Source organism: Cnephaeus nilssonii (assembly GCF_951640355.1).
Source record: "Cnephaeus nilssonii genome assembly, chromosome: 5".
Lineage (NCBI taxonomy): Eukaryota > Metazoa > Chordata > Mammalia > Chiroptera > Vespertilionidae > Cnephaeus > Cnephaeus nilssonii.
Genome location: NC_137076.1, coordinates 59,596,777 through 59,619,555, shown reverse-complemented (window position 1 = coordinate 59,619,555; position 22,779 = coordinate 59,596,777). Strand labels below are relative to the sequence as shown.

General features: G+C 41.8%; 1 protein-coding gene across 1 annotated transcript in view; it reads right to left on the bottom strand.

Annotated features, from left to right (window-relative positions):
- Positions 1-22,779, bottom strand: part of RNF150 (ring finger protein 150) — a 174,260-nt gene that overhangs the window by 55,994 nt on the left and 95,487 nt on the right. The window contains exons 2-4 of the mRNA XM_079771621.1: positions 17,152-17,402; positions 9,648-9,719; positions 6,684-6,766 (exon numbers count right to left, since the gene is read on the bottom strand). Of these exons, the coding sequence (XP_079627747.1) occupies positions 6,684-6,766; positions 9,648-9,719; positions 17,152-17,402 (406 nt within the window). The remainder of the gene's footprint in view (positions 1-6,683; positions 6,767-9,647; positions 9,720-17,151; positions 17,403-22,779) is intronic.

Sequence of the window (22,779 nt, the reverse complement as noted above, 5' to 3'; positions counted from 1 at the left end):
CTGGTATCTGTGTCCATTGGTTATGCTCATATGCATGCATACACGTCCTTTGGTTGATCTCTAAGAGCATATTTTAAACACAAACAGATGCATCTACCAGTCACCAACCGATATAGGCAGCCATTTTCAACTATTCCAAAAGTGGACTCATGCTGGATTTTCCTCTGAGTCTCTCCTGACTAGATCCTTCTCTCTACATCCCTAGTGCTAAGGGTTCTACTCAGGCCTCCAGCACTTCCTGCCTCAGTGTTACAATAGTCTTAAGGGAAGAGTGAAGACAGGGAATAAATAGTGGAGTTCACTCTAACCAAGCTGCTAATATTATTAACATTATGAAAGTTGTGGTATGAGGAAAGACTCAATTCCTGTTCTCACTATCCTGGGAACTTATACTTGTTTGAACTTTCCAGTCCTTTGTTGATGCCTGGATATACATCTGGACTTGCAGATAACTTAATACTCTAATTGCCCTTTGCAGGACTCACATATCTGGGCCAACTGATTACCCCCTGCAGGGCTCACATAGACATCCACCTGACATCCATTTTCCAGACCACTGGATGAGACCAGACCTCCTGGTTCCCATGTTCCGGACCACCTGGTATCTATCATCCAGACCACCTGACATCTGACTAATAACCATCCTGGACCAATCCTATAGCACTAAGAATGTAGGACTGATAATTCTCAAGAATGTACTTTTTACTCTAAGATCATTTAACTTTTTTTTCTTCTTTGGGACACTATTTCGGTTTCTGCATAAATCAGTATTTCCAGAATAATTATTCTTTTAATTGCAAATAAATGATTCTTGCCTTTCACTTTGGCCTTTTATTTTTAGATTAACAGTCTCTTAACCCTTTGCACTCGCTTGTTTTTTTCTCTATTCCTTTATTCTACTCGGGATTTAATTTTTTAAATATCCCAGATTTTACAAAGCGCGGCAGTAGAATAAAAAACTGGAGTTTCTTTTCATACAAACTTATTTATTTGGATTTTTTTATATTTCAAATTATTGATACATTCAAAGAGTATAAAAAGAGCTGCTACCGATGCTAACTGTGTCAAGTCACACTCGACATCCGAGTGCAAAAGGTTAACTGGTCTCCCAACTTTAGTCACATCCCTTCAAGCCACATGGTGTTGCACATGGTGTCAGCGTGCTGTGCATGTGGTACAAGCTAAACCCCTCAGAGGCCCCCAGCACCTGCCTACAGCCCAGGCTCCTTGGCTGGGCATTCAGGTCCTAAGTGATCTGAACCAGCCTGCTCCTCCACCATCCTGACGGGCATTATAAGCTAACAATTCCTAGTTACCACGAGTTGTCTTCGCTTGGAATAGTCTTCTTAGCTCTGACTGGCTGGAAAACTCTTTCAATACAACTTTATGAAAAACAATTAGGTTATTTGAATACTTTACCTTAGAAAAAAAGAAATATGCCAACATGTGAACTAAGGTCTACACACATAGCTATTTATGACAGCCTATTTATAACAGCAAAAATGTGTGTGTGTGTGTATATAGGGGGGGGGGCAACTGAAATGTCCAAAAATAATCAAATTAATTATGCTATATGGGATGTTATAAAACAACTAAAGGCCTGATGCACAAAATTTGTGCAAGGGTAGGCCCTCGTAGCCCCGGCTGCCTCGACCCTCGCAGCCACCCGGGCTTCATCTGGAAGGTCATTCTGCTGTTTGGTCTAATTAGCATATTAGCTCTTTATTATATAGGATTAAAAACTATGTTGACAGAGTTTTAAAGACATGGAAAATGTTTATTCTAGAAAGGACTTAAGAAGACTTAGGAGATACCGATATCCCAGAAGATGTCATAAAAGCAAAAGAAGAAAGAAAACTAAGAATGCAGGCATAAAGCAGAGTCAGGGATGAGGCCGCAAAGATAGCTTTTGGCTATGTGTGTGGGCCACAAACCGGCCTTTTAGTTTCCCATCAGCAAGCATAGAGAGAAATCTGGACAGTATCACCATCCAGTACCCACAATATAAAAACATTCCCTTGCTTGGGAGAAATGTAGTTATCCCATATATGAACTGCTGTGGCGAGTCACCATGGAGAAGAGTATAAAATACTAAAGCACACATGGCAGGTTTCCCAAGGGTGATTCAAACAGAGATCCAGGATGAAGGCAATGGCCATTGCACCAGCCAACTCAATCACCCTTGTAAAGAGCCAATAGGTAATAATGCATGTTTTTAGTTTTCTGTGAATCTCCCTTGTTGCAGAAGTAGAATTTAAAGAAATGGAAGGACTGACGTATATTTTAATTAATCTTCCCTCAACTAATTTTTTGGTCCTAATTCTGATACACTTGATGAATTTAAAGTTGTATTTGCTGAAGAGTACTTGGAGTCAATCTAGTCTATAGCCAGATAATTAAAAATAGACTTATCAGAATAAATAATTAAGGGGCAGGAGTAGGAGCAGAGAGCTTAGTAAGAAGACTACTGCAGAAAGACAGGAAAGAATTGAAGGTCATAATGATGTAGCCATTGTACTAGAAACAGTAATAGTTCCAATAATGATGATAAGAGTAATATCACATTACACTGTAATAATAGCAATAATAATAACAGTAGAAATACATCCCATTGTCATTATTTGTCAGGTTTTGAATTGAATATGTGAAAACTAATCGTTTGTTAGATAAATTAGATTTTTGTATCAAAGTCTAAATCCCTTCATTGACATTTTCTCCTGTTAACAAAAGTCAAGGCTAAATTAAAAGCACAGCACACACAACGCTGGCACCCTCTCCTAGATTCCCAAAGTTTTGGTGGTGCTGTCACATTCTGTTCCCGTTTGGAAGAAGATCAAGGGAAATGGACTCTGCCTTTGACTTCCTACTCATTCCTGATCATATTCTGGCTATCGATCCTTTCATGATCATTCATAAAGTATTTTAAAAGAGTTTTAAAACTTAATTAAAATAGCACTTGTAAAAGCAAGAACTGATTCTGAATAGCATAGGTCTGTTGTTAAAACTCGTCTTGGAGCTGGTAGGTATGTCTGTGCATGACTTTAATCATTACCATGACAACAAATAGGAGGGAAATCATTATTAGTTCCTTACTCATGCAAGGGTCTCCAAAAGAGACAAAGGAAACAAACAAGAGAATGATTTTGAAAATATGGTGGTACAAGAGCATCCATTCCTGAGTGATACGGAAAGACACCCTACCCAGCAACAACAGAGCAGAGATATACCCAGTGTGTCAGGGGCGAGGAGGCCACAGAAAAGAGTATCAGAGAAGGAAGGCAATAAACTGGAACATTTTTGGAAACAGTTTTTACTCCAAGGAGATGCAAAGAATTCTGTGTATGAGTCAGCCTGGAAATAATGGGAGAGTCTATGAAGTTCATAGGAACAAAGGCTTAATAATACCCCAGAGGAAATTACCTAGCAAAAAGCAAATGCCAGTGCCTTTGTTGGATAACATCCATTACTGCAAACTGTCTGGCAGAACCCAGCAACAGGCATACAAATATCTTGATTTTAAAGTCAGCATAGAAAAAAATGTATGAGCTCTTCAAAGAGTGAATACATGTGGCAAGTCTAAGATCAAACAGCCATAAGTATAATCTGTTTGGGAATGCTCAATGAAGTTCACTATTTAAAGGAGGGCCTACAATAAGGAAATAAAAGCAGATGGACAGTAAGGAGCTTGAAGCAAAAATAATCAAGGAATAAGCTGAGAACCAAATCCTATCTAATAAAAGAGTAATATGCAAATTGACCGTCTCTCCAACACACAAGATGGCTGCCCCATGTGGTCAAAGATGGCTGCCCCCATGTGGACACAAGATGGCCACCACAAGATGGCCAGCAGGGGAGGGCAGTTGGGAGAGACCAGGCCTGCAAGGGAGGGCAATTGTGGGCAATCAGGCCAGCAGGGCAGGGCAGTTGGGAGGGACCAGGCCTGCAGGGGAGAGCAGTTGTGGGTGATCAGGCCAGCAGGGGAGGGCATTTGAGAGGGGCCAGGCCTGCAAGGGAGGGCAGTTGGGGGTGATCAAGCCTGCAGGGGAGGGCAGTTAGGGGTGACCAGGTCTGCAGGGTAGCAGTTAGGCATCAATCAGGCTGGCAGGGGAGTGGTTAGGGGGTGATCAGGGTGATCAGGCTGGCAGGCAGAAGTGGTTAGAGGCAATCAGGAAGGCAGGCAGGCGAGCAGTTGGGAGCCAGCAGTCCTGGATTGTGAGAGAGATGTCCAACAATCTTCGAGGGGATTCAGACAGTCGGACATCCCTCGAGGGGTCCCATATTGGAGAGGTTGCAGGCTGGGCTGAGGGACACCCCCCACCACCTGTGCACAAATTTTGTGCACCAGGCCTCTAGTAATGATATAAAAAGGGAAAGCTTGAGGCCAAACTGAACCAGCTTAGGGCAAGGGCTAGTATACATAAAATGAAAGTTCCAAAAAGGAAAAAAAAAAGAAAAGAAAGTTCCTAAAGTTTTATTATTTTTTGTGATAAATATTGAAATGTTATTTTTTTCTTGGTTAATATTTCCAAAATATTTTAGAGTATAAGGAGATCTGGCTTGATATATCATGACAATCTAAATGCTGCTAAAGCCATGTAATTTGTCATAATTACAAATTGCAAACAGCCAGGTGTTACACACAGGGGCATGGTGAAGTGAACTGTGGTACGTCTATGACTAGGGTATTACGCAGCCTCTAGCAACTGTATGTAGTAACATGGAATATACTTATGCCAGAGCTCTAAATGAACAAGGTATTTTACACTGTATGAATTACAGGGCTAAAGTAATGCTGTACTTAGTTTTTAAAACAGATTTTCATTTTTAATTCTTTATTGTTTGAAGTATTACATATGTTCCTCTTTCCCCCATTGACCTCGCCCCAGCCACTCCCACCCCCTCAGCACATGCCCTCACCCCCCTAACATATTTTCTTAATTACATTTGTAAAGTTCTTTGGAGACTCAGGAAAAAGTTGCTATTTAATTTGCCTTAGATATTTTAAAAATATATATATTTTTATTGATTTCAGAGAGGAAGGGAGAGGGATAGAGAGATAGAAACATCAATGATGAGAGAGAATCATTGATTGGCTGCCTCTTGTATGCCCTACACTGGGGATTGAGCCTGAAACCTGGGCATGTGCCCTGACCAGGAATTGAACCGTGACCCCCTGGTTCATAGGTCGATGCGCAATCACTGAGCCAACACTGGCTGGGCTGCTTTGAATATTTTCTTTATTAGGAGCAGCCTCACAGGGTTATAAACAGTCTCCAAGAAATAAAACAAAGAAAAGCACTTTCCTTACTTGTAACTATCAGGACATATAAAACCCTGAGTAAAATCTGCAGAGATGAAAAGATGCTACGCTGAGAGGCTCTCTGAGGTTCACACACTGCTACTCTTTGCCAGGGTTTCTAGAAGTCACCTAGTAAACACCACATATAATGTTTAGAGAGAGAATTTATGTATAGCACCCTCATGTGAAGGAAACTACCAAGTCTTTATGTGCCCAACTTAGAGACAATCAGGCATCTATAAACCAAGGAGAAGAATCCCACTCAAAGGCCTTGGCTGGGGCCACCAGGGTGCACTTCCTCAGGCCTGGTTTCCTAATGATCAACTGGCCTAAAAGCATTTCAAGTACAATCCATTCATTCCCCTTGAGGGTTTCTGCATTTATTTGAATATCCTGGGTGTGATTTTTTTCTCTGTCACTTCTTTGTCATTTTGGGATTATTAAACCAATTCCTCCAAAGGCATATTTTATTTCTTTTGCATTTCTAATGAACAGTTTTTAAAGATGCATTGTTTTATGAGTAAATGGATTGTGTTGTATCATTGGGTGTTTTCTATCTTTGTGTATTTTTCTACTTTATTTATGTGAGTACTTTAAGACTCTTTAATGCCAGTCTTTTCAAGTGAAGACCATTTCTTCAAGGCAGAATTTAATTTTATTTTTAGAATACTTGAGCAGATGCAGAAAGGTTTTTAATTACAGGAGGACAAATTTTAAGGCAACTTTAAAATAATTTAATTAAGTTATTTAAATGTGTTTAATTTTAACTGTATAAAAAGAACTCAGACACCTTAACAGTAAATATCAATTAGCGAGAGGAATGAGGATTTTGTGAGAATCACCTGGGGAGCTTTTCCAGCTACACTGCGGGCACTCTCTCCTATAGATTCTAGAAGTTTTGGCCGGGGACTGTCACGTTCTGTTCCTGTTAGTAAAACAAACAAAGAAAACCCCACCCCCCAAACAAACAAACAAACAAAAAAACCCCAAAACCAACCAAACAAAGGAAATGGAATCTGCCTTTCGCTTCCTACTTAATCCTGACCATTTCCTGGCTGCTGATCATTCATAAAATATTTGAAAGATCTTACTCATGTAATTAAAATAGCACTGTAAAATCAAGTATCACAAATCTTCTATTGAAGAAAACTAGTACTGGGATCCGCGCTATCAAACTGTATCATGAGGTCCCACTTCCTAGAGGTATACCTCCTTTGGTGCAAAGAGGATCGGGAGAAAAGTTACACAGGAAGAATGAGCTTTCCGGTTGTTTGATAGTGAGACATGGAAACGTTTGGGCAGATGGGCCTAGCAGGTCTGAGCCAGAGGCCAGCGGGCACTCGCCACACTGGCCCAAGTCAAAGCAGGCAGCCTGGTGACTCACCGGCAGGGCAAGATCCGGACCACGTCGCTGGGCTTGTACCCTTCAATACAGACGGCACAGTTGTCAAAGTCTGGCTCTGTTTCCTGCAACACAGAAAGCACATGTGAGCCTACTTTTGTAGTTTCAGCTCTTGAGAAAACACCCACATAACACGCCAAAGGAGCATGCCTCAGAGCCAGGCTTCAATGGTCTTGGGGTCAGTTTTCTTAATCAATAATTTACTATTTACTGGCTTAGTTTCCATTCATTCTAACCTCCATGTTTTGTCTCTGGGTTCCTCTGCAAGTAGGAACAATTTTTAAATGTACCATTACTAATAATGCTCTTTATTATAATTAGAGGTGACATAGCAAAAACTCGAAGATGAGAAATACCATTTATGGAGAAGTATCTGAATAATATTTAATTTTTTAAAAAATATATTTTATTGATTTTTACAGAGAGAAAGGGAGAGGGATAGAGAGTTAGAAACATCGATCAGCTGCATCCTAGACACCCCCTACTGGGGATGTACTCGCAATCAAGGTACATGCCCTTGACCGGAATCGAACCTGGGACCCTTCAGTCCGCAGGCAGACGCTCTATCCACTGAGCCAAAGCAGTTTCGGCTGAATAATATTTAATCTTTCCATTCCTCAGGAATCTAATGTACACAATGCTAAAATAGTGTTTCTGACTTCCTCCTCTCTTCCCCAAGTATATAAATCTCCTTTAATACCCCATAAAATATTACTTATATAATAGTTCTTATTCTTTTATTATTCTCTGTTTCAGGGGGAAAAGTAATGGAAAAATACTTTCAATTCATTAGTGATTTTAAATGAATGTTATTATAATAAGCTCAACAGAATTTTTATATAGTTGAAAAACAGCAGCACATAATTAGGGAGACAAATCCATTATTCAGACTAGAGACAAATACCTGGAATACATGTTGAGTCATGAATCCCTTACAAGCTCCCAAGAGCTCCAAATCCATGTCTGCAATCCACTGCTTTAAAATTTCTCCTGGGCAAAGAGAGATCCTCAGAGGCCACAGGTATGGACTGCACTGCTCTGTTGTCCATCCTCTAGACATGCATTTGCTTTTGGCTTTATGTCATCCTGCTACAGTGAGGGAAGCTGCTGCAATGACTTTGGGGCTCTAGAATTCCGAGGCACTAAATATGCTTCCTGCATTTACTGTAGTGGAGGACATCGTTCAGCACATAACATTGTCTTCTTTGCAAAGAATCAAGTCCTAATACAGGAACCATCTTTTTTTTAATCTTGTGGGACACTGGAATAAGGTAATTAGCTACTGCTTGAATATAGAATATTATTTCCTTCTTTGCATTGGCTGCTAGATTTGGGACCCATTTCTGTTAGGCATTTTAGATAATGCATTTTTCTAATTTCATCTTGGTTTTATCTGCTCTTCCTACATTAATTTTAAATTTCTCATATTTTCTATCCAAACTACTTTGCTGTTCTATTGTATACATTTTATAAAGGGCTTTAAATTATCTTATGTAAGAAAAGCCTAATATGCAAATTGTCTGAACGGCAGAACTACCGGTCACTATGATGCGCACTGACCACCAGGGGGAAGACACTCAACGCAGGAGCTGCCCCCAGCCCACAGGCCCTAGGCCAACTAAAGCAGGTGCAAGTGCCCCCCCCGCCACCCGATTGCCCCGCCAGTTGCTCCACAGATCGGCCCTGATAGCTGGCCAGGCCTAGGGACCCTACCCATGCATGAGTGTACCGGGCCTCTAGTCCTATCTAATAAAAGAGTAATATGCAAATTGACATACCTCTGCTACACCCACAAGCCACGCCCACCAGCCAATCAGGAGCAACTATGCAAATTAACCCAACCAAGATGGCTACGGCCACGGAGAGAGCAGGAGGCTTGGTTTTCCCCAGCAATAGAGGAAGCCAAGCTTTCCGCCTGCCCTGGCCTGCCTTGGCCTCTGCTTAAGGCTACAAAGTTTCAATTATAGAAGGAAAATAAATTCCAGATTCCAGGGCCTCCGCTTGGAGGTGTGTGGCCAGCCTGCAAACCACCACAGGCCCCTTGCCCTGGCCGCCCCACGCCCCAAGGGAACCCCCACCCTGATCCAGAACACACTTCAGGGCAAACCAGCCAGCCCCCACCCATGCACCAGGCCTCTATCCTATCTAATAAAAGAGTAATATGCAAATTGACCATCACTCCAACACACAATATGGCTTCCCCTATGTGGTCAAAGATGACTGCCCCCATGTGGACACAAGATGGCCGCCACAAGATGGCCAACAGGGGAGGGGAGTTGGGAGGGACCACGCCTGCAAGGGAGGGCAGTTGTGGGCGATCAGGCCAGCAGGGGAAGGCAGTTGGGAGGGACCAGGCCTACAAGGGAGGGCAGTTGGGGACGATCAAGCCTTCAGGGGAGGGCAGTTAGGGGTGACCAGGCCAGCAAAGGAGGGAAGTTGGGTGCGACTGGGCCTGCAGGGAAGGGCAGTTGAGGGGGACCCAGGCCTGCAGGGGAGGGAAGTTAGGGGCAATCACGCTGGCAGGGGATCAGTTAGGCATCAATCAGGCTGGCAGGGGAGTGGTTAGGGGGTGATCAGGCTGGCAGGCAGAAGCAGTTAGGGGTAATCAGGAAGGCAGGCAGGCGAGCAGTTGGGAGCCAGCAGTCCTGGATTGTGAGAGGGATGTCCGACCACCCGTTTAGGCCCGGTCCTACCGGGATCGGGCCTAACCAGGCAGTTGGACATCCCTCGAGGGGTCCCAGATTGGAGAGGGTACAGGCTGGGCTGAGGGACACCCCCCCGTGCACGAATTTTGTGCACCAGGCCTCTAGTATTTAATAAAGATGGGTAAAATAACTATTAGCATACATTCCCCCTTTCCCATCCTTCTCTCTCTTCTACCTTGGTGGCCAGTAAAGCCAGGAGCTTGTTTAAATAGTCCCTCACCCCAAGAAAAGAGGCTGTTACCTTGTCGCCCTTCTTGATGGTCCTGACCTGGAGCTTGCTGATTGCTTTCTTTGCTGCATCTCCCAGTCGGCGCTGAAACAGCAAATGCTGCTGGTTAGTAATAAAGGCCTGTTATTCTTGACTTTTCTTCTAATAACATTTAATATGTTGGTGTCCCTCGTTAGGGTGTCATAATGCCAGGGTTCTTTTCCCAGCCTTACAAAGGGTTCAGCATTCTGGAGAAAGGGGCTGTGCGTAGGTGATTAAGAAGGTGTCCAAGGACGAAAGATATTTTTGAAAGGCATTGGGGGTCAGAGGAGCTTCAGTTAAAAGGAACTGAAGACTCTTCCTTGACCAAGGACCCGTGCTTTTATTCAACACGATTTATCCTAAGGCAAGGTGGAAATATACACCTCAAAGGGTACGGTATCAAAGGGTTTATATAGAAGCATTATCAGTTTGGGGAATAGCCTACAGCTGTACAGGTGTTTGGCCAACAGGAGGCAATAAAATGCCCTGAGCTGTATGGCAGCAGACAATCATCCTATTCAGGTTTGGGGAAAGTGCCTTTTAGCCATTTCCAACAGGTAAATTACATCTGACTCAACCCTGTTGAGTTCCCCAAGCTTCACCAACCTTTTGGTAAAACTCTTGTAATTATTACATGCTGGAATTGGTTCTCGGCATTAATAAACCAGGGCAGCTATCTCTGAAATCATGCATGAGTGGCATGAATGTTAATGATGATGTCTGGAAGAGATGGAATGGTGATATCTGAACAAAGCGGCTCTAGTAATTGAGGTCTACTAGAGAGAAGGTCTTCATGCCCCATGTTAAGCAAGTGGCATATGATATGGAAAGATCCTGTCCATTGGTGTTAGTGCAGGTTACATTTATACAGATTACCAAAAAAATAAATTGAGGCCACAGCCGGTTTGCTTATCAGTGGATAGAGCATTGGCTTATGGACTGAAGGTTCCCAGAGTTCGATTCCAGTCAAGGGCAGGTAACTCAGTTGGAATTTTAAAGAATTTCCTTTACTTATGTAGACTCAAACTAGGTTTATATTTAGTTTGTACTGTCCTATTACATCACATTCTTACATGCCAATTTTGCCTCCTTTGTTTATGTTTAAGTGTGAGTATGGGTATAGGGAAATATATACAAATATGTTTATAACCACCATAACCCACATCAAGAAATACTGTATTCAACTTGGTTTATAGGTCAACACTCAACCACTGAGCAACACCAGCTGGCCTATACACACAGTAGTTATAGTAAATAAGTAGAAAAGGAGATATTCTCCATGTTAATTTACTTTCCTCTTTGATATTTCATTTTTAGTTTTTAGAATAATCACTGGCACTTTTAAAAATATGTTTTATTGATTTTTTTTACAGAGAGGAAGGGAGAGAGATAGTTAGAAACATCGATCAGCTGCCTTCTGCACACCCCCCACTGGGGATGTGCCCGCAACCAAGGTACATGCCCTTCACTGGAATCGAACCTGGGACCCTTCAGTCCGTAGGCTGACGCTCTATCCACTGAGCCAAACCGGTTTTGGCAATCACTGGCATTTTTAACAGGAAAGTAAGCTTTGGCTGTTTCCTAAAGGGACACCCATATACACTTGAGATTTATGCAGAAGTCCAGGAGTAGATAGCAAACTAAATTGGCAGGAAAAATAGGAAGAGTCTATAATGATAAATACGAATGGGGGACATAGAGTAAGAGGGAAAAGAACTGAGGTAAAACTAAACAGGATGCAACTCTCTTCCCTCTTCTTTTCCTCTAGTTATTGACCAATTATCCTTTGGTCTCAAATCAAGTCATTTTGGGGGGAGCCCTTTCTAGATGTCTTTCAGGAGAGAAGACCCCTCTGGTCTATACCCTCACAGCACCTTGTCCTCTACTTCATAGCCCTGTGACAATATGTACTATTTTTAAGATCTATCCCAGTTACTTTTCTCTCCTGTAAGCTCCCTGAGGACCGGCCTGTATTTATGTTTGCTTCCCATTAATATGAATAGAGCTGCCTTCAGTAATTGACACTGGATCATTCAACACATATTTCAGATCACATACTTCGTCCCAGTTTCAAAAGCTCTGGGTTTTGGGGAAAAAAAGAAAGAAAAAAAAAAGGTAGTGAAAACACACAAATTTCTGCTCTCTGTAGTTGACTATCTAGTGGAATCTCCATTAATGGTTGATGAGTGAATAAAATCTTAAACCAAGAGACCGTTTTTGTTTTTGTTTTAGCATGGAAAACAACCTGAAAAATTTAGCAGTTAACGGGAAAATATATGGACTAACCATGATACATGTGGTTAGGTAAACAAAGCTATGGTCCTGACCTTGGCAAATCCAGCCTGTCACAACTAAGAGCTGCTTTTCATTGAAGAAGACAGGAGCAAGAATTGAAAGACATGGAGAAGGGGCCACTTGTTACAGGGACTAAATGCAGAAAACCTATAGAATATTTTATTTAGAATAAGAGATCTGGGCCTATAGTCAAGTATTGATTGTTTTAAGTTTAAGTTATGAATTCAGATATTTCTGTAATTGTGTTTAATTTGTATTATATAATATCTGGCCCCAATTCAATCACTTAAATTGTTTTTTTATTTTTAAAGCAGAGCAATAAGGCAGCAAAAATTATTTTCAAACAATGGTATTGGATTATGCTCAAAGAAAGACCATCCTTTTTTAAGGAGGTGAACCAGAAATAATGTTTTCAAAATTTAATTTATTTAAAATTATTTTTAAGCAAATGAAATATGACCTTTTTAAATGTGAACATGTAAGGTAAACTCAAAGACTACTTTCTATCTTGTCCATGTATTTTATTTTGCTTTTGGTTATATCTGAATAAAAAGGGGGTGTTTTAAAAAAATCCCCTTCTTTCGTCCACAAAAATAAAAAGCCGTTTCCATACCCTTTTAAGGGAAGATGTAAGCTGCCTTTAAAAAAACAAAAAGAAAATGGTTTGTCTATCCAGGAAATGTAAGCTGACATTAGGGTATCAGGGATTATGGCTAATAGCAGAGTTAATGGTTAGGGGATTAGAAAGAGGAATTCCATTACTGTCATTTGGTGACTGAGGGCTGGGAGGTTAAAAGAGTTCAGTGGAGGATAAAGTCATTTGGGAGATGGACTTCTCACATGAGCAGAACTAGCAGATGGAGAAATTTGAATATAAAAGAAAATGATAAAGTCCTCTCAACACCAAGTCTAAGAGGTCTTCCTCCCTGGACGTCCTGAGAAATCAGATGACTCACAAAGGAAGGAAGACAGGTTTCCCTTCATCATTCTGGAAAAATGGTGTGAGGGTATTCCTTTCCCTTGAAGTGCCTTGAGACCACCCTCATTTCAGATGGTAATTCACATACATCTCCTTTCAGGAGGGAAAAGGTAATGTTTTGTGAGTGGCTGACAAAGGATAAGAACGTCTGACTTGCCAGGGGCAGAGCAGATGTTCTAGACACCTTGGAGAATACAGAAAAGTCCGCTTCTGAGATATAGATAATAGTTATGAAACTGTGGAGGCTAGAGTTTTCAACAGAAGTCTAGATTAACCAAAAAAGGGGAAAGCACCATAAAGTTTTGAAATGTAGTCAAATTTTGTATTTCTCTTTAAGTGACACAAAAATGACCAGGAAATATTGACTTCTAAATAAAAACACTGACTCACTTGCAACAATTTTCTAACCAGTATTACTGGATTTCCAAAATGCAAACTAAAGAGATGAGTAAAAACATAAACATTCTTAATGAAATGGTCCAACTGAAGCAGTTGTAGCTTTTGCAGTTGGTCTCTTCTGTCTTTGGGTTCTTATCTGCACCAAGAATAAAGGAGAGAAAAACCACAGGCCCTGCTCACACTGAGCCTGGTGTGGAGCCTGAATAGAGAATCTAGGGATTGGAACCAGCAGTCTGTCACTGAACCCATCCTTTCCTCTGTGGTTGGTTCTCAGAAATGCAGACTAACGGGCTGCTAATGGGAGAGTTAGCGACCACCTCAGGTACATTTAAGGGCCACCTCATACATTTAGGGATCACCTCAAGTTTCTAGAGGCGTTTTGTTTCAGAGGGTGATTCCTCTCCCTTGTCTAGGGGCTCCTACAGATTTTCTCTAACCCAACTAGATCCAAATCATGCTTTTCACTAAAGATCACCAGGAGTTGGGCCATCTTAATAATTAGCTTTATCTGTCAATTGAATCTAAATGAGTATAAGAAAGTATTTACCAAGGTCATTGGTTCCTTGACAGTAGTGAAGACAAATGGCTTCATGGAAAATAAAAAAGAACCATTTATTAAAAGAAGAAAGTCCTACATAAATGCCAACAAGGATGGTAAACAATGGCAGACTCCAGTTCAACCCAAGATACATAAACTAGTAACCTTCTAAATATTTAGGAGATGGAGAAAAAGAAGACACTTTCCTCTTGTCCCCTTCTGTGTGATAAACAGACATGCAGTGAATATGATTAAAAACAAACTAGGAACATAAGGACACCAATACAGCATCAAAATCGAGTTTATGTTCCATCTCATCTGATTGGATAATTTTGTATCATATTTGTCCCTTTTTACTGACAGCTGTATTTGATCATCATGATTCTCATCACCACCACCAAGTGGAAAAACAGCAAAGTGTTCTTACGTCCTAGGTGAAGAGAGGGCACTATAACCATAAACAGAGTTGGTCCCAGTCATCTGGAACCTCATGGGGCCACGGGTGACTCAGACACTTCCCTCACTCGCTCTAATACATAACAATGAGTTTTCCAGGCCTGGCTGATGCAACAGAAATCACTGCACAGCCAGTTCAGCTGATTTCTATGATGTAGGTCACCATTCCGTCAATGTAGTAAAGTGGGTAAGGGAATCAGCCTGGCTGCCCCGACAGCCTGGTGACCTCACGGAGCGATGACTTAAAGCTGTGCACACGTGACATGAGGTAGAAACGTCAGGGTTATCTTTCGTGGGAGGTGTTGTAGAAGAGAAGGCATGGCTTGGATGTTAGAAGATCTAGCTTTCAGTCCTATTTCTGTCACTAACTGTGTGACTTTGGCCAAGTCACTTCAACATTCTGGACCCCAGATCCCATCATTAGTAAAACTAGGTATGTGGAGTCGTGTCATTTCCAGTTTTACCAGGTCAGGATTTTCTTCCACACAGAACAGAACTGGGAGGCAAAGATCCTTGGGACCTGAATTATCTAAACATGGCAAGTCAATGGCTAACTATCTCATCGAATAGGTCACAGATATAACATACATTTTGCCTTTCCATCCTCCCGAGGGCTCTGCACTTTCTGCAGGGACACATCAGGGACCGAGTTGGTTGTCACTTTTTAGGAGACAGAAGCATCTCTGACCCCTGGGACACTTGGCATACTCCTTTCCCTTCCGTCCCTCTTCCCCTGTGGCATACAAGTTTGTCTTAAATACCATTGCTTCTCTTGCTCCAGCTTAACTTCAGGACCAAATGTGCAAATGAAATCAAAGGGCCATGGGCCATGTACATGCAAATACCAAGAAAAGTATTCACACAGAGGAGTACCTCTTTCAAAAAAGCTTGGTTGAATGTCATTACCAGGCCTCACATAAAACAACACAAACCAAATCTGGTTTCCTTGGATTAGCCTCAAAGGCAACATTGTTTATGAAAAACAAAAAAGAGCCTTACATCATTTATCTGATCTGCCCATGTTTGAAATCGCCGCCCTCTACCAAGAGTCCTGTGGTTTTCAGAGCACAGACCCAGTCTTTGTGTCGGAGATGGGATATCCTAGGAGACAGAGGGACAGTGTCCCCGAGCATCACCAGCAGGCAGGCTCACCTGCCACAGCCACGGCAGGAATGCTGCTCGCTGCATGTGCAGGGTGAACAGCTGCCAAAGTGGCACATCTGGGGAGTGAGGGACACATGGCTCCTTCACCTCCTGGAGGGGAAGGGAGGCTACCTGTAGTGGACATTGGCATTCAGGTCGAGAATCTGTCATGTCCCTGGCCTACTAGGTAGCTAGGTTGATTAGAGCATCATCTGGATACGCCAAGGTTGCCGGTTCAATCCCTGGTTAGGGTACACACAAGAATCAACCAACAAGTGCATGAATGGGTGGAACAACAAATCGATGTTTCCCTCTCCCTATCCCTCTCTCCCTTGTCCCTCTCTCCCTCTCTCCTCCTCTCTCAAAACCAATCAATAAAACAAAATTAAAAAGAATCTGTCATGACCTTGGCTCTCCATCTCAGGGTTTAAGAAGGGAGGTGATTGGTTGAGTAGAAGAACCCTGAGCCTCCTCTGTGGAGCCCCCGGAGTTGGAGGATCTTAGATTAGATACTAGAAAGGACTTAACAACCAATCTTTACTTCTAAGGCCAAAAAGGGCCAAATTTGATCAGTAGGATGTGCTTAGTGTCACTTGTACATTTTTTTAAAAGAGAAAACATGTCCATCAATAGGAGCTGGTTTAATAAATACAACATACACAAAAAAGGAAATGTTATCCAGGCATTAGAAATGAGAAGGCAGCTTGGATTGAGTGTTGATATAAATTAATCTCTAAGATACAGTGAGAAATAAGGGTATGGAGTTAAGTGTACTATTATTTTTTCACACACATTCTTTCTCTCTCTCTCTCACATACACACACACACACACACACACACACACACACACACACGAATGCACATGCACTTGCAAGCACATAAAACATCTCTAGAAGAGAAGAAATTCCAGGCAGAGGACCTGGGTAACCAAGGGGCACACATGGGAAGGCAATTACTTTTCATTTACACCATTTTATACCTTTTGCAATTTATAGCATGCATATATATTATCTGTTCAAAAATTAATTGCTTTTTAAAATAGCTTTTATTTACCTCATTTTCTTCTATCCACAAGGAGGAAATTTGGGCTTTTCCTAAATTATGTTGCCACTATTAGCATAATCTCAGCTCATGTTCCCTTTCTCCTTTATTATGTGCCTAAAGATGAGCAATAGGAATATAGGACAAAGCCCCTCCATTTTACAGAACAATATTAATAAAACATCAACATATGCATATTGGAAAAGATCTGGAAAACTATGCAGCAAATATTAAGTGCTTATCTTGAGTGGGGGAATAATAGGTAATTTTGGTCTTGTCTTAGTATTTTGTGTGATTTTCTAAGTTTATACAATAACATGTCTTATTTTTATAGTAATTCTTAAGTTTTATTTATTAATTTTTATATTTATTTATTTATTTTTTAAATATATTTTATTGATTTTTTACAGAGAGGAAGAGAAAGGGATAGAGAGTTAGAAACATCCATGAGAGAGAAACATCGATCAGCTGCCTCTTGCACACCCCCTACTGGGGATGTGCCCGCAACCAAGGCACATGCCCTTGACCGGAATGGAACCCGGGACCCTTGAGTCCGCAGGCCGACGCTCTATCCACTGAGTCAAACCGGTTTCGGCTATTTATTTATTTTTTAATAAGGTTTAGAAAAACTTTTTGCTACTCACCTGGTTCCTGTCCCTGGCATTTGCATATCGAAACCTCTGGATATAATAAAAGACCAGCCATGCGAGGGAAATGATCATCAGGACGATGAAGGAGATGGAGACAAACACAACCGATGTGCGGCTCACGTATTTCTGCAAGTTCCGGGTACCGATGGTGATGTACATCGTCACGGTGATGTTTCTTTCCAGCAGGCTGACTATCTCCTTCCCTTTGGGCTCAGGAATCATTATCGCCACGATGTCTTCTACGCCTGTTGTGAGAGGGATGAGGGTAAGGGGATGAGAGAGAGCAGGAAAATGACAGTGAAATGTCTGGATAAAGTAACATACACCCACATAATGACATTATTTGTGATGATTCTTTGCCAGATCTAATATCCAGGTGCAATTCTAAGATCGAACAGCTAGAAACTGAGCCAAATTTTCTCTTTCTTCAGCTAGTTTGAGATGCTGCTGTCTTGACTATGAGAAAAGAACCTAAAATGAACTCATAATTTTGGTAGCAGCGAGGTCATGATCAACCTACCCTTCAACTGTCCAAGGTGTTGTTGACCCTGCTAAATAAAGGTGGCTGCTTTCCAACAAGTCCAAGTTTACAGCCCTAAATTGCATTTCACAACCCTTCCATCCCCTGAAGAGAGGAAAAGGCACTCTGACCCCATGGCACAAAGGTCAAATACAGATTCTTGCCATCTGTCTGTGACCTTTTTATCTTTCCATCACTCAGACACTCTGAATACTTGATCACAGATCTGTACTTATCATTTTGAAGTCAATTTTCTCCTACAGCGAGCACCCAAAGCAATCCCGAATAGAGTTTCTTAACAAGCTCTAACATGATCTGTTAACAAAAAATAAATGGTCTCAGAAATATTTTCTGCTTATTTTACCTAGTTCAATGTAAACAGCTTGTGCATCTCCATACCAAACCAGGGACGATGGAGGCTGAATAGATAACTCCAGGATTATTTCATCTCCACTCCCAAATACTCCCGCCACAATGACCCTATTACTGGATAGTTTGAAGCAAGAGGGGCAACTTTCTTGAATCAGAGTTATCTGGGTCACTGTCCCTATTCTTTGTGACACTATGTGAGGCTCAGCCTCTCGGTGAGGCGTTCTGGGGCCTCTACAAGGGGGTCTTTAGTAAGGATGTGAGACCAGCTCCAAATGAACCAACTTGGCACATCACTGTGAATATCAATTGCACTAGGATAGGTTCTCAGGGATCACCCCATTCAAATGTAGGCCCACAAAGCTCTTCCTGGGCCCCATTTTCACACGGAGATATCCTATTCCCTGAGGCCACTACAAATTAAATTAAAGAGAGCAAATTTACAATGAGGATGTTGCAGTTTAGGGACAAAACTAAACACTGCCATAGCTGCTTAAAGCTGGCCTTATTCACAGGCTGCGGCCCGCCAGACTGAACTGCCAGATTACAATGGCTCAGGATGGTGCAAGTCTCTTAGAAGCTACTTAGGGCTTTCACTTGACCTTGATCTCTACGCAGGTTTTCAATCCTACATTCCTTGATTCCTTTACCCACTGGGGCTAAATAAATATTTTAAAAGTTAATGGCATACAAAGGTGTCTGTGTAGGCTACATCAATTATATCCTTTAAAAAAAAATTATTCCAGAAACCTTTGCATGGGCCCAGCTGTAAAATCTCAAAGCCACACAGTGTTTAGATTTAGCTGTCAACTTCTGGGAATTACTGAAACTGATGGTTTGAATTTCAACTTTGCAGAATTTACTGACAATTCCAATGCTCCTCTTTCCATGTTTACTTTGGTTAATGGCTGCATGTGGTCTGAGGTTTGGGGAGGGATTAAGGCTGCCAGCAGGTTTTGTCTCTACAGAAATAACTTCTTTGTATTGTGGACTAATCCGGCCTGGTGAGGCTCATCCTGGTGCTATGGCCATCTTAGAGAGACTTAAGTGGTGGGTAGATTCATAACTTTTCACTTAATCGATCCCTTTACTTATATTTTCAAAGCTTATCTATTCAAAGCTCTAGAATAAGATATTTTTTGAGAAGAGGATTTGGGGTTATTTATAAGACTTTGTATGTTCAGACTTGCACAATTTTAAAATTTTGAGTAGTCAAATCTTATCATTCTATTCCTTATGGCTTTTAGTTTCAACACTCTGCTTAGGAAGCTTCTCGACCAAAGATGACAGAATACTCATTTAAAACTGCTCTTCAAAACATTTTAGTTTTACTTTTTACATTTAAATCTTGAACAACCTAAATGTGATTTGACAACAACACAACATGTATTGAGCTCTTATAATGAAACTAGAGGCCCAGTGAACAAAATTTGTGTATGGGGTGGGGGGTCCTCTCAGCCCAGCCTGCACCCTCTCCAATCCGGGAGCCCTCAGGGGATGTCCGACTGCCGGTTTAGGCGTGATCCCTGGATCAGTCCTTAAACTGGCAGTCGGACATCCCTCTCACAATCCTGGACCGCTGGCTCCTAATCGCTCACCTGCCTGCCTGCCTAGTTGCCCCTAACTGCTCCACCCACTGGCCTGGTCGCCTCTTACTGCCCACCCCTGCTGGCCTGGTTACCCCCAACTTCCCCCCCTGCCGGCCTGGTTGCCCCTCACTAACCCCCCTGCCGGCCTGGTTGTGAGGGGGTGAGGGTTAATTTGCATATTACCTCTTTATTATATAGGATGGCAGAGGGGAGACAGCTAGGATGAAATTTATTTTCACCTTAAATTCTGAGATATATTTGGATCTACCTTTGGATTTTACTTCACTGAAAGGTTGATCTACTTTTTTTGTGAACCCACATCAGGCTATTATAGTTGTCTAGGCTTTTAGCAAATTTACTGTCTGGTAGCCTACCTCTTCTTCCACTAAATTTCCCCTTACATTCTTCCTCTTATCTACTTATATGAAGAGACTATAGGACCTAATGGTACTGAGTTGGGCTCTGGAACTGAACAGCTTGTTTCAAACCCCAGCTCAGCATTTTAAAAATAGACAACCAAAGTTTGGACATCCACGAAGTTCTAAACTACTCATCATCCATTTTCAGAAACCTGAGGAAACATTTTATTTCCCTGTAGGGTAAAGTATAATTAACTATTTTAAACTGAGGGGCTTAGTTACACTACCTGTGTGGCTCATACCACTGTTGTGTCTTCATGACACATGACATCTGCTCGGAAAGACGGAAGATGGCAGTTGGGAGGTTCCAGTCACCTGGACTTTAACCGTATTCATCATCCATATTCATAATGAATTTCTAGGGCTGGTGATGGTAAGTAATGGACAGGTTTCTGGGGTATTTCTTCATGCACTTTCGGTTATGAATTGTGCATGGTGTGCATTTATCCCAGAAGAAATAGTCAACTTAGGCACGTAGGCTTTCCCCAAACAGCACAAAGGAAAGTAGATTTGGATGACTTATCTGACCAGTTGGATCAATGCACCAAGTCCAGGGCAAAAAGCTATGTGGGATCGAATTGTTCCAATGGGACATGTGCACCAATGTGACTTATCAGACAATTCCCTGATCTTTGCTTCATTTTGGAATGTGCAGCCGGCATCAGGAGAAGCCAGCAGGTTCTTCCCAGGTACACTGTGGTGTCCTTGCTTCTGAGGGTGAATGTGAGGGAGAAAGGGAAAGAGGGAGGAAGGGAGGGAAGGAGGGAGGACTGAGGAGGGGCAGAGAGGGCTGAAAGCTCTGCTGAGTGATCTTAGAGTGAATGCTGCCCTAAGTACCTAACCCATGACACACCAGAGGCTCTGAGACTCAGGGAAGAGCAGTGAACAAACGGCATATTTTGTAGGGGTCAACTCTGCAAACAGGCCTTGCTATTTGGGCAATTCTATGTTTCCTGTGATGCCTAATCTGTTATCAATTGCCTCTTTTTGAAAAATTATGTCAGCCGGCCATCTATTTTCCTCCCAAAGGCACTTTATACTTCTGGGTGATCACTGTTATGTAATTGTTGTGTATTCTGGAAAAGCTCCTTAACCGAGACTGAGTGACCAGGGCATGTATGTGACCTGGCCGCCAGACAGGCAGCAGGAGCACCCTGTATATTTAGTGCTTCCTTTTCCCAGGAGAGAGCTCAGTTGCCACGACCTAATTTAGTCTGTGCAGATATGAAATCAAAACAAAAGTTAAGAAAGAATGTTTAATAACCAGGAAATCCTTTACTTATAAATTCAAAACCAGGTTGTTTAAACATTACATTGATAGAATGTCTAGAACATCAGCACAGGGCTAGACATTTAAAGGGCCGGCAGCCCCATTCCTCCCTATGCTTTCTGGGGGTGGGGGTGTGGGGTGGTAACTCCCTCCTAGGTTCCTGTGAGCAAAAACCCTTTTTCAGTCCTCTGCATCCTCTTCCCTCCTAATCTTTACTTTAGTCTCACTGACAGCCCTTTAGAGTGTAGGCAATAATAAGAAAAGGCAGTTTCCATTTATAGATGTTTTCTATTTACACATTTATTATATACTGCTTTTTTAATAGCTCCTGATAATCATCAATTTTCATGATGATAACGTATGTGAAATAATTTCAAGAACTGCAAAGTACCATATACATGTAAAGTATTACAATTTTCCACATTAGTTTAAAAATACTTTTAGTAAACACAGATGCCAAAATCCTAAATAAAGCATTCACAAATCAACTCCAACAATCCAGTAAAAAAATTTTCCTGACCAATGTGGGATTTATCCTAGGAAGGTGAGGGTGATTTAACCTTAGAAAATATATGAATGCTTTGTAGTGCATCAACAAATTAAAGGAACAAAGCATATGATGATCTTGTGCGTAGTTAGCTGTCCTCCAATCTCTTACACTTCAACAGTATTCATGTTTTAGCCGGGCACATGCTGTTCAGTGAGGTGTGAACCCTCACCCTCCCTTGCAGCTAGCGGTGGCTCTGAGATTAATATTTGGCCATTGAGATGTGAGTGGAGATGATGTTAGCTACTCCACGGTCCCATCCATACAGGACTGAGTATGTGCACCCCAGGCCCTATCTCCCCTTTTCTCTGACTTCAGATGGAGAGATGTGGGAACAACCAGCTTCTTAGAGAAGGAAACTATATGTTGAGGATGGCACCCATTCCTGATTCTTATTAAGGGTAATATAAGGAAATTTCCTTAATGTGAAGCAGAGCATCTTACAGAATTAGTACATTAAGTGGAGGGGAAAACATTAGAAGTGCACGCCCTTTCCCATCCATATTCTCAGTTAGTGATCTTACTGCCAGAGTCACTGAGAAAAATACCCATCAGAGGGGACTTTTCTATCCTATTAGTAAATGAGGTAATTCACAGCGAAGCACTTAGCATATGGCCTGCCACATAAAAACCAGGACATAGATGTTAAGTTTTATTAGTATCATTACTGTCAAACAGACAAATGGGAATGCCTCTCCCCACCCTTCTAATGGTACAATGAACTCTCAACTACTAAGGCCTAATCCTGTCAGTGCAAAGTGCCCTACTGGGCATAGTCCCTGGTCGTGTATGATCAGGGCACACAGGACTTTTATTTGAATTAAGAGAAAAGCAAAGGCCCCGTTTTCCTGCTGGTCTTAAACAGGACTGTCTGTCAGGCTAAGTTGTGGCAGTTAGCAATGCAAGGC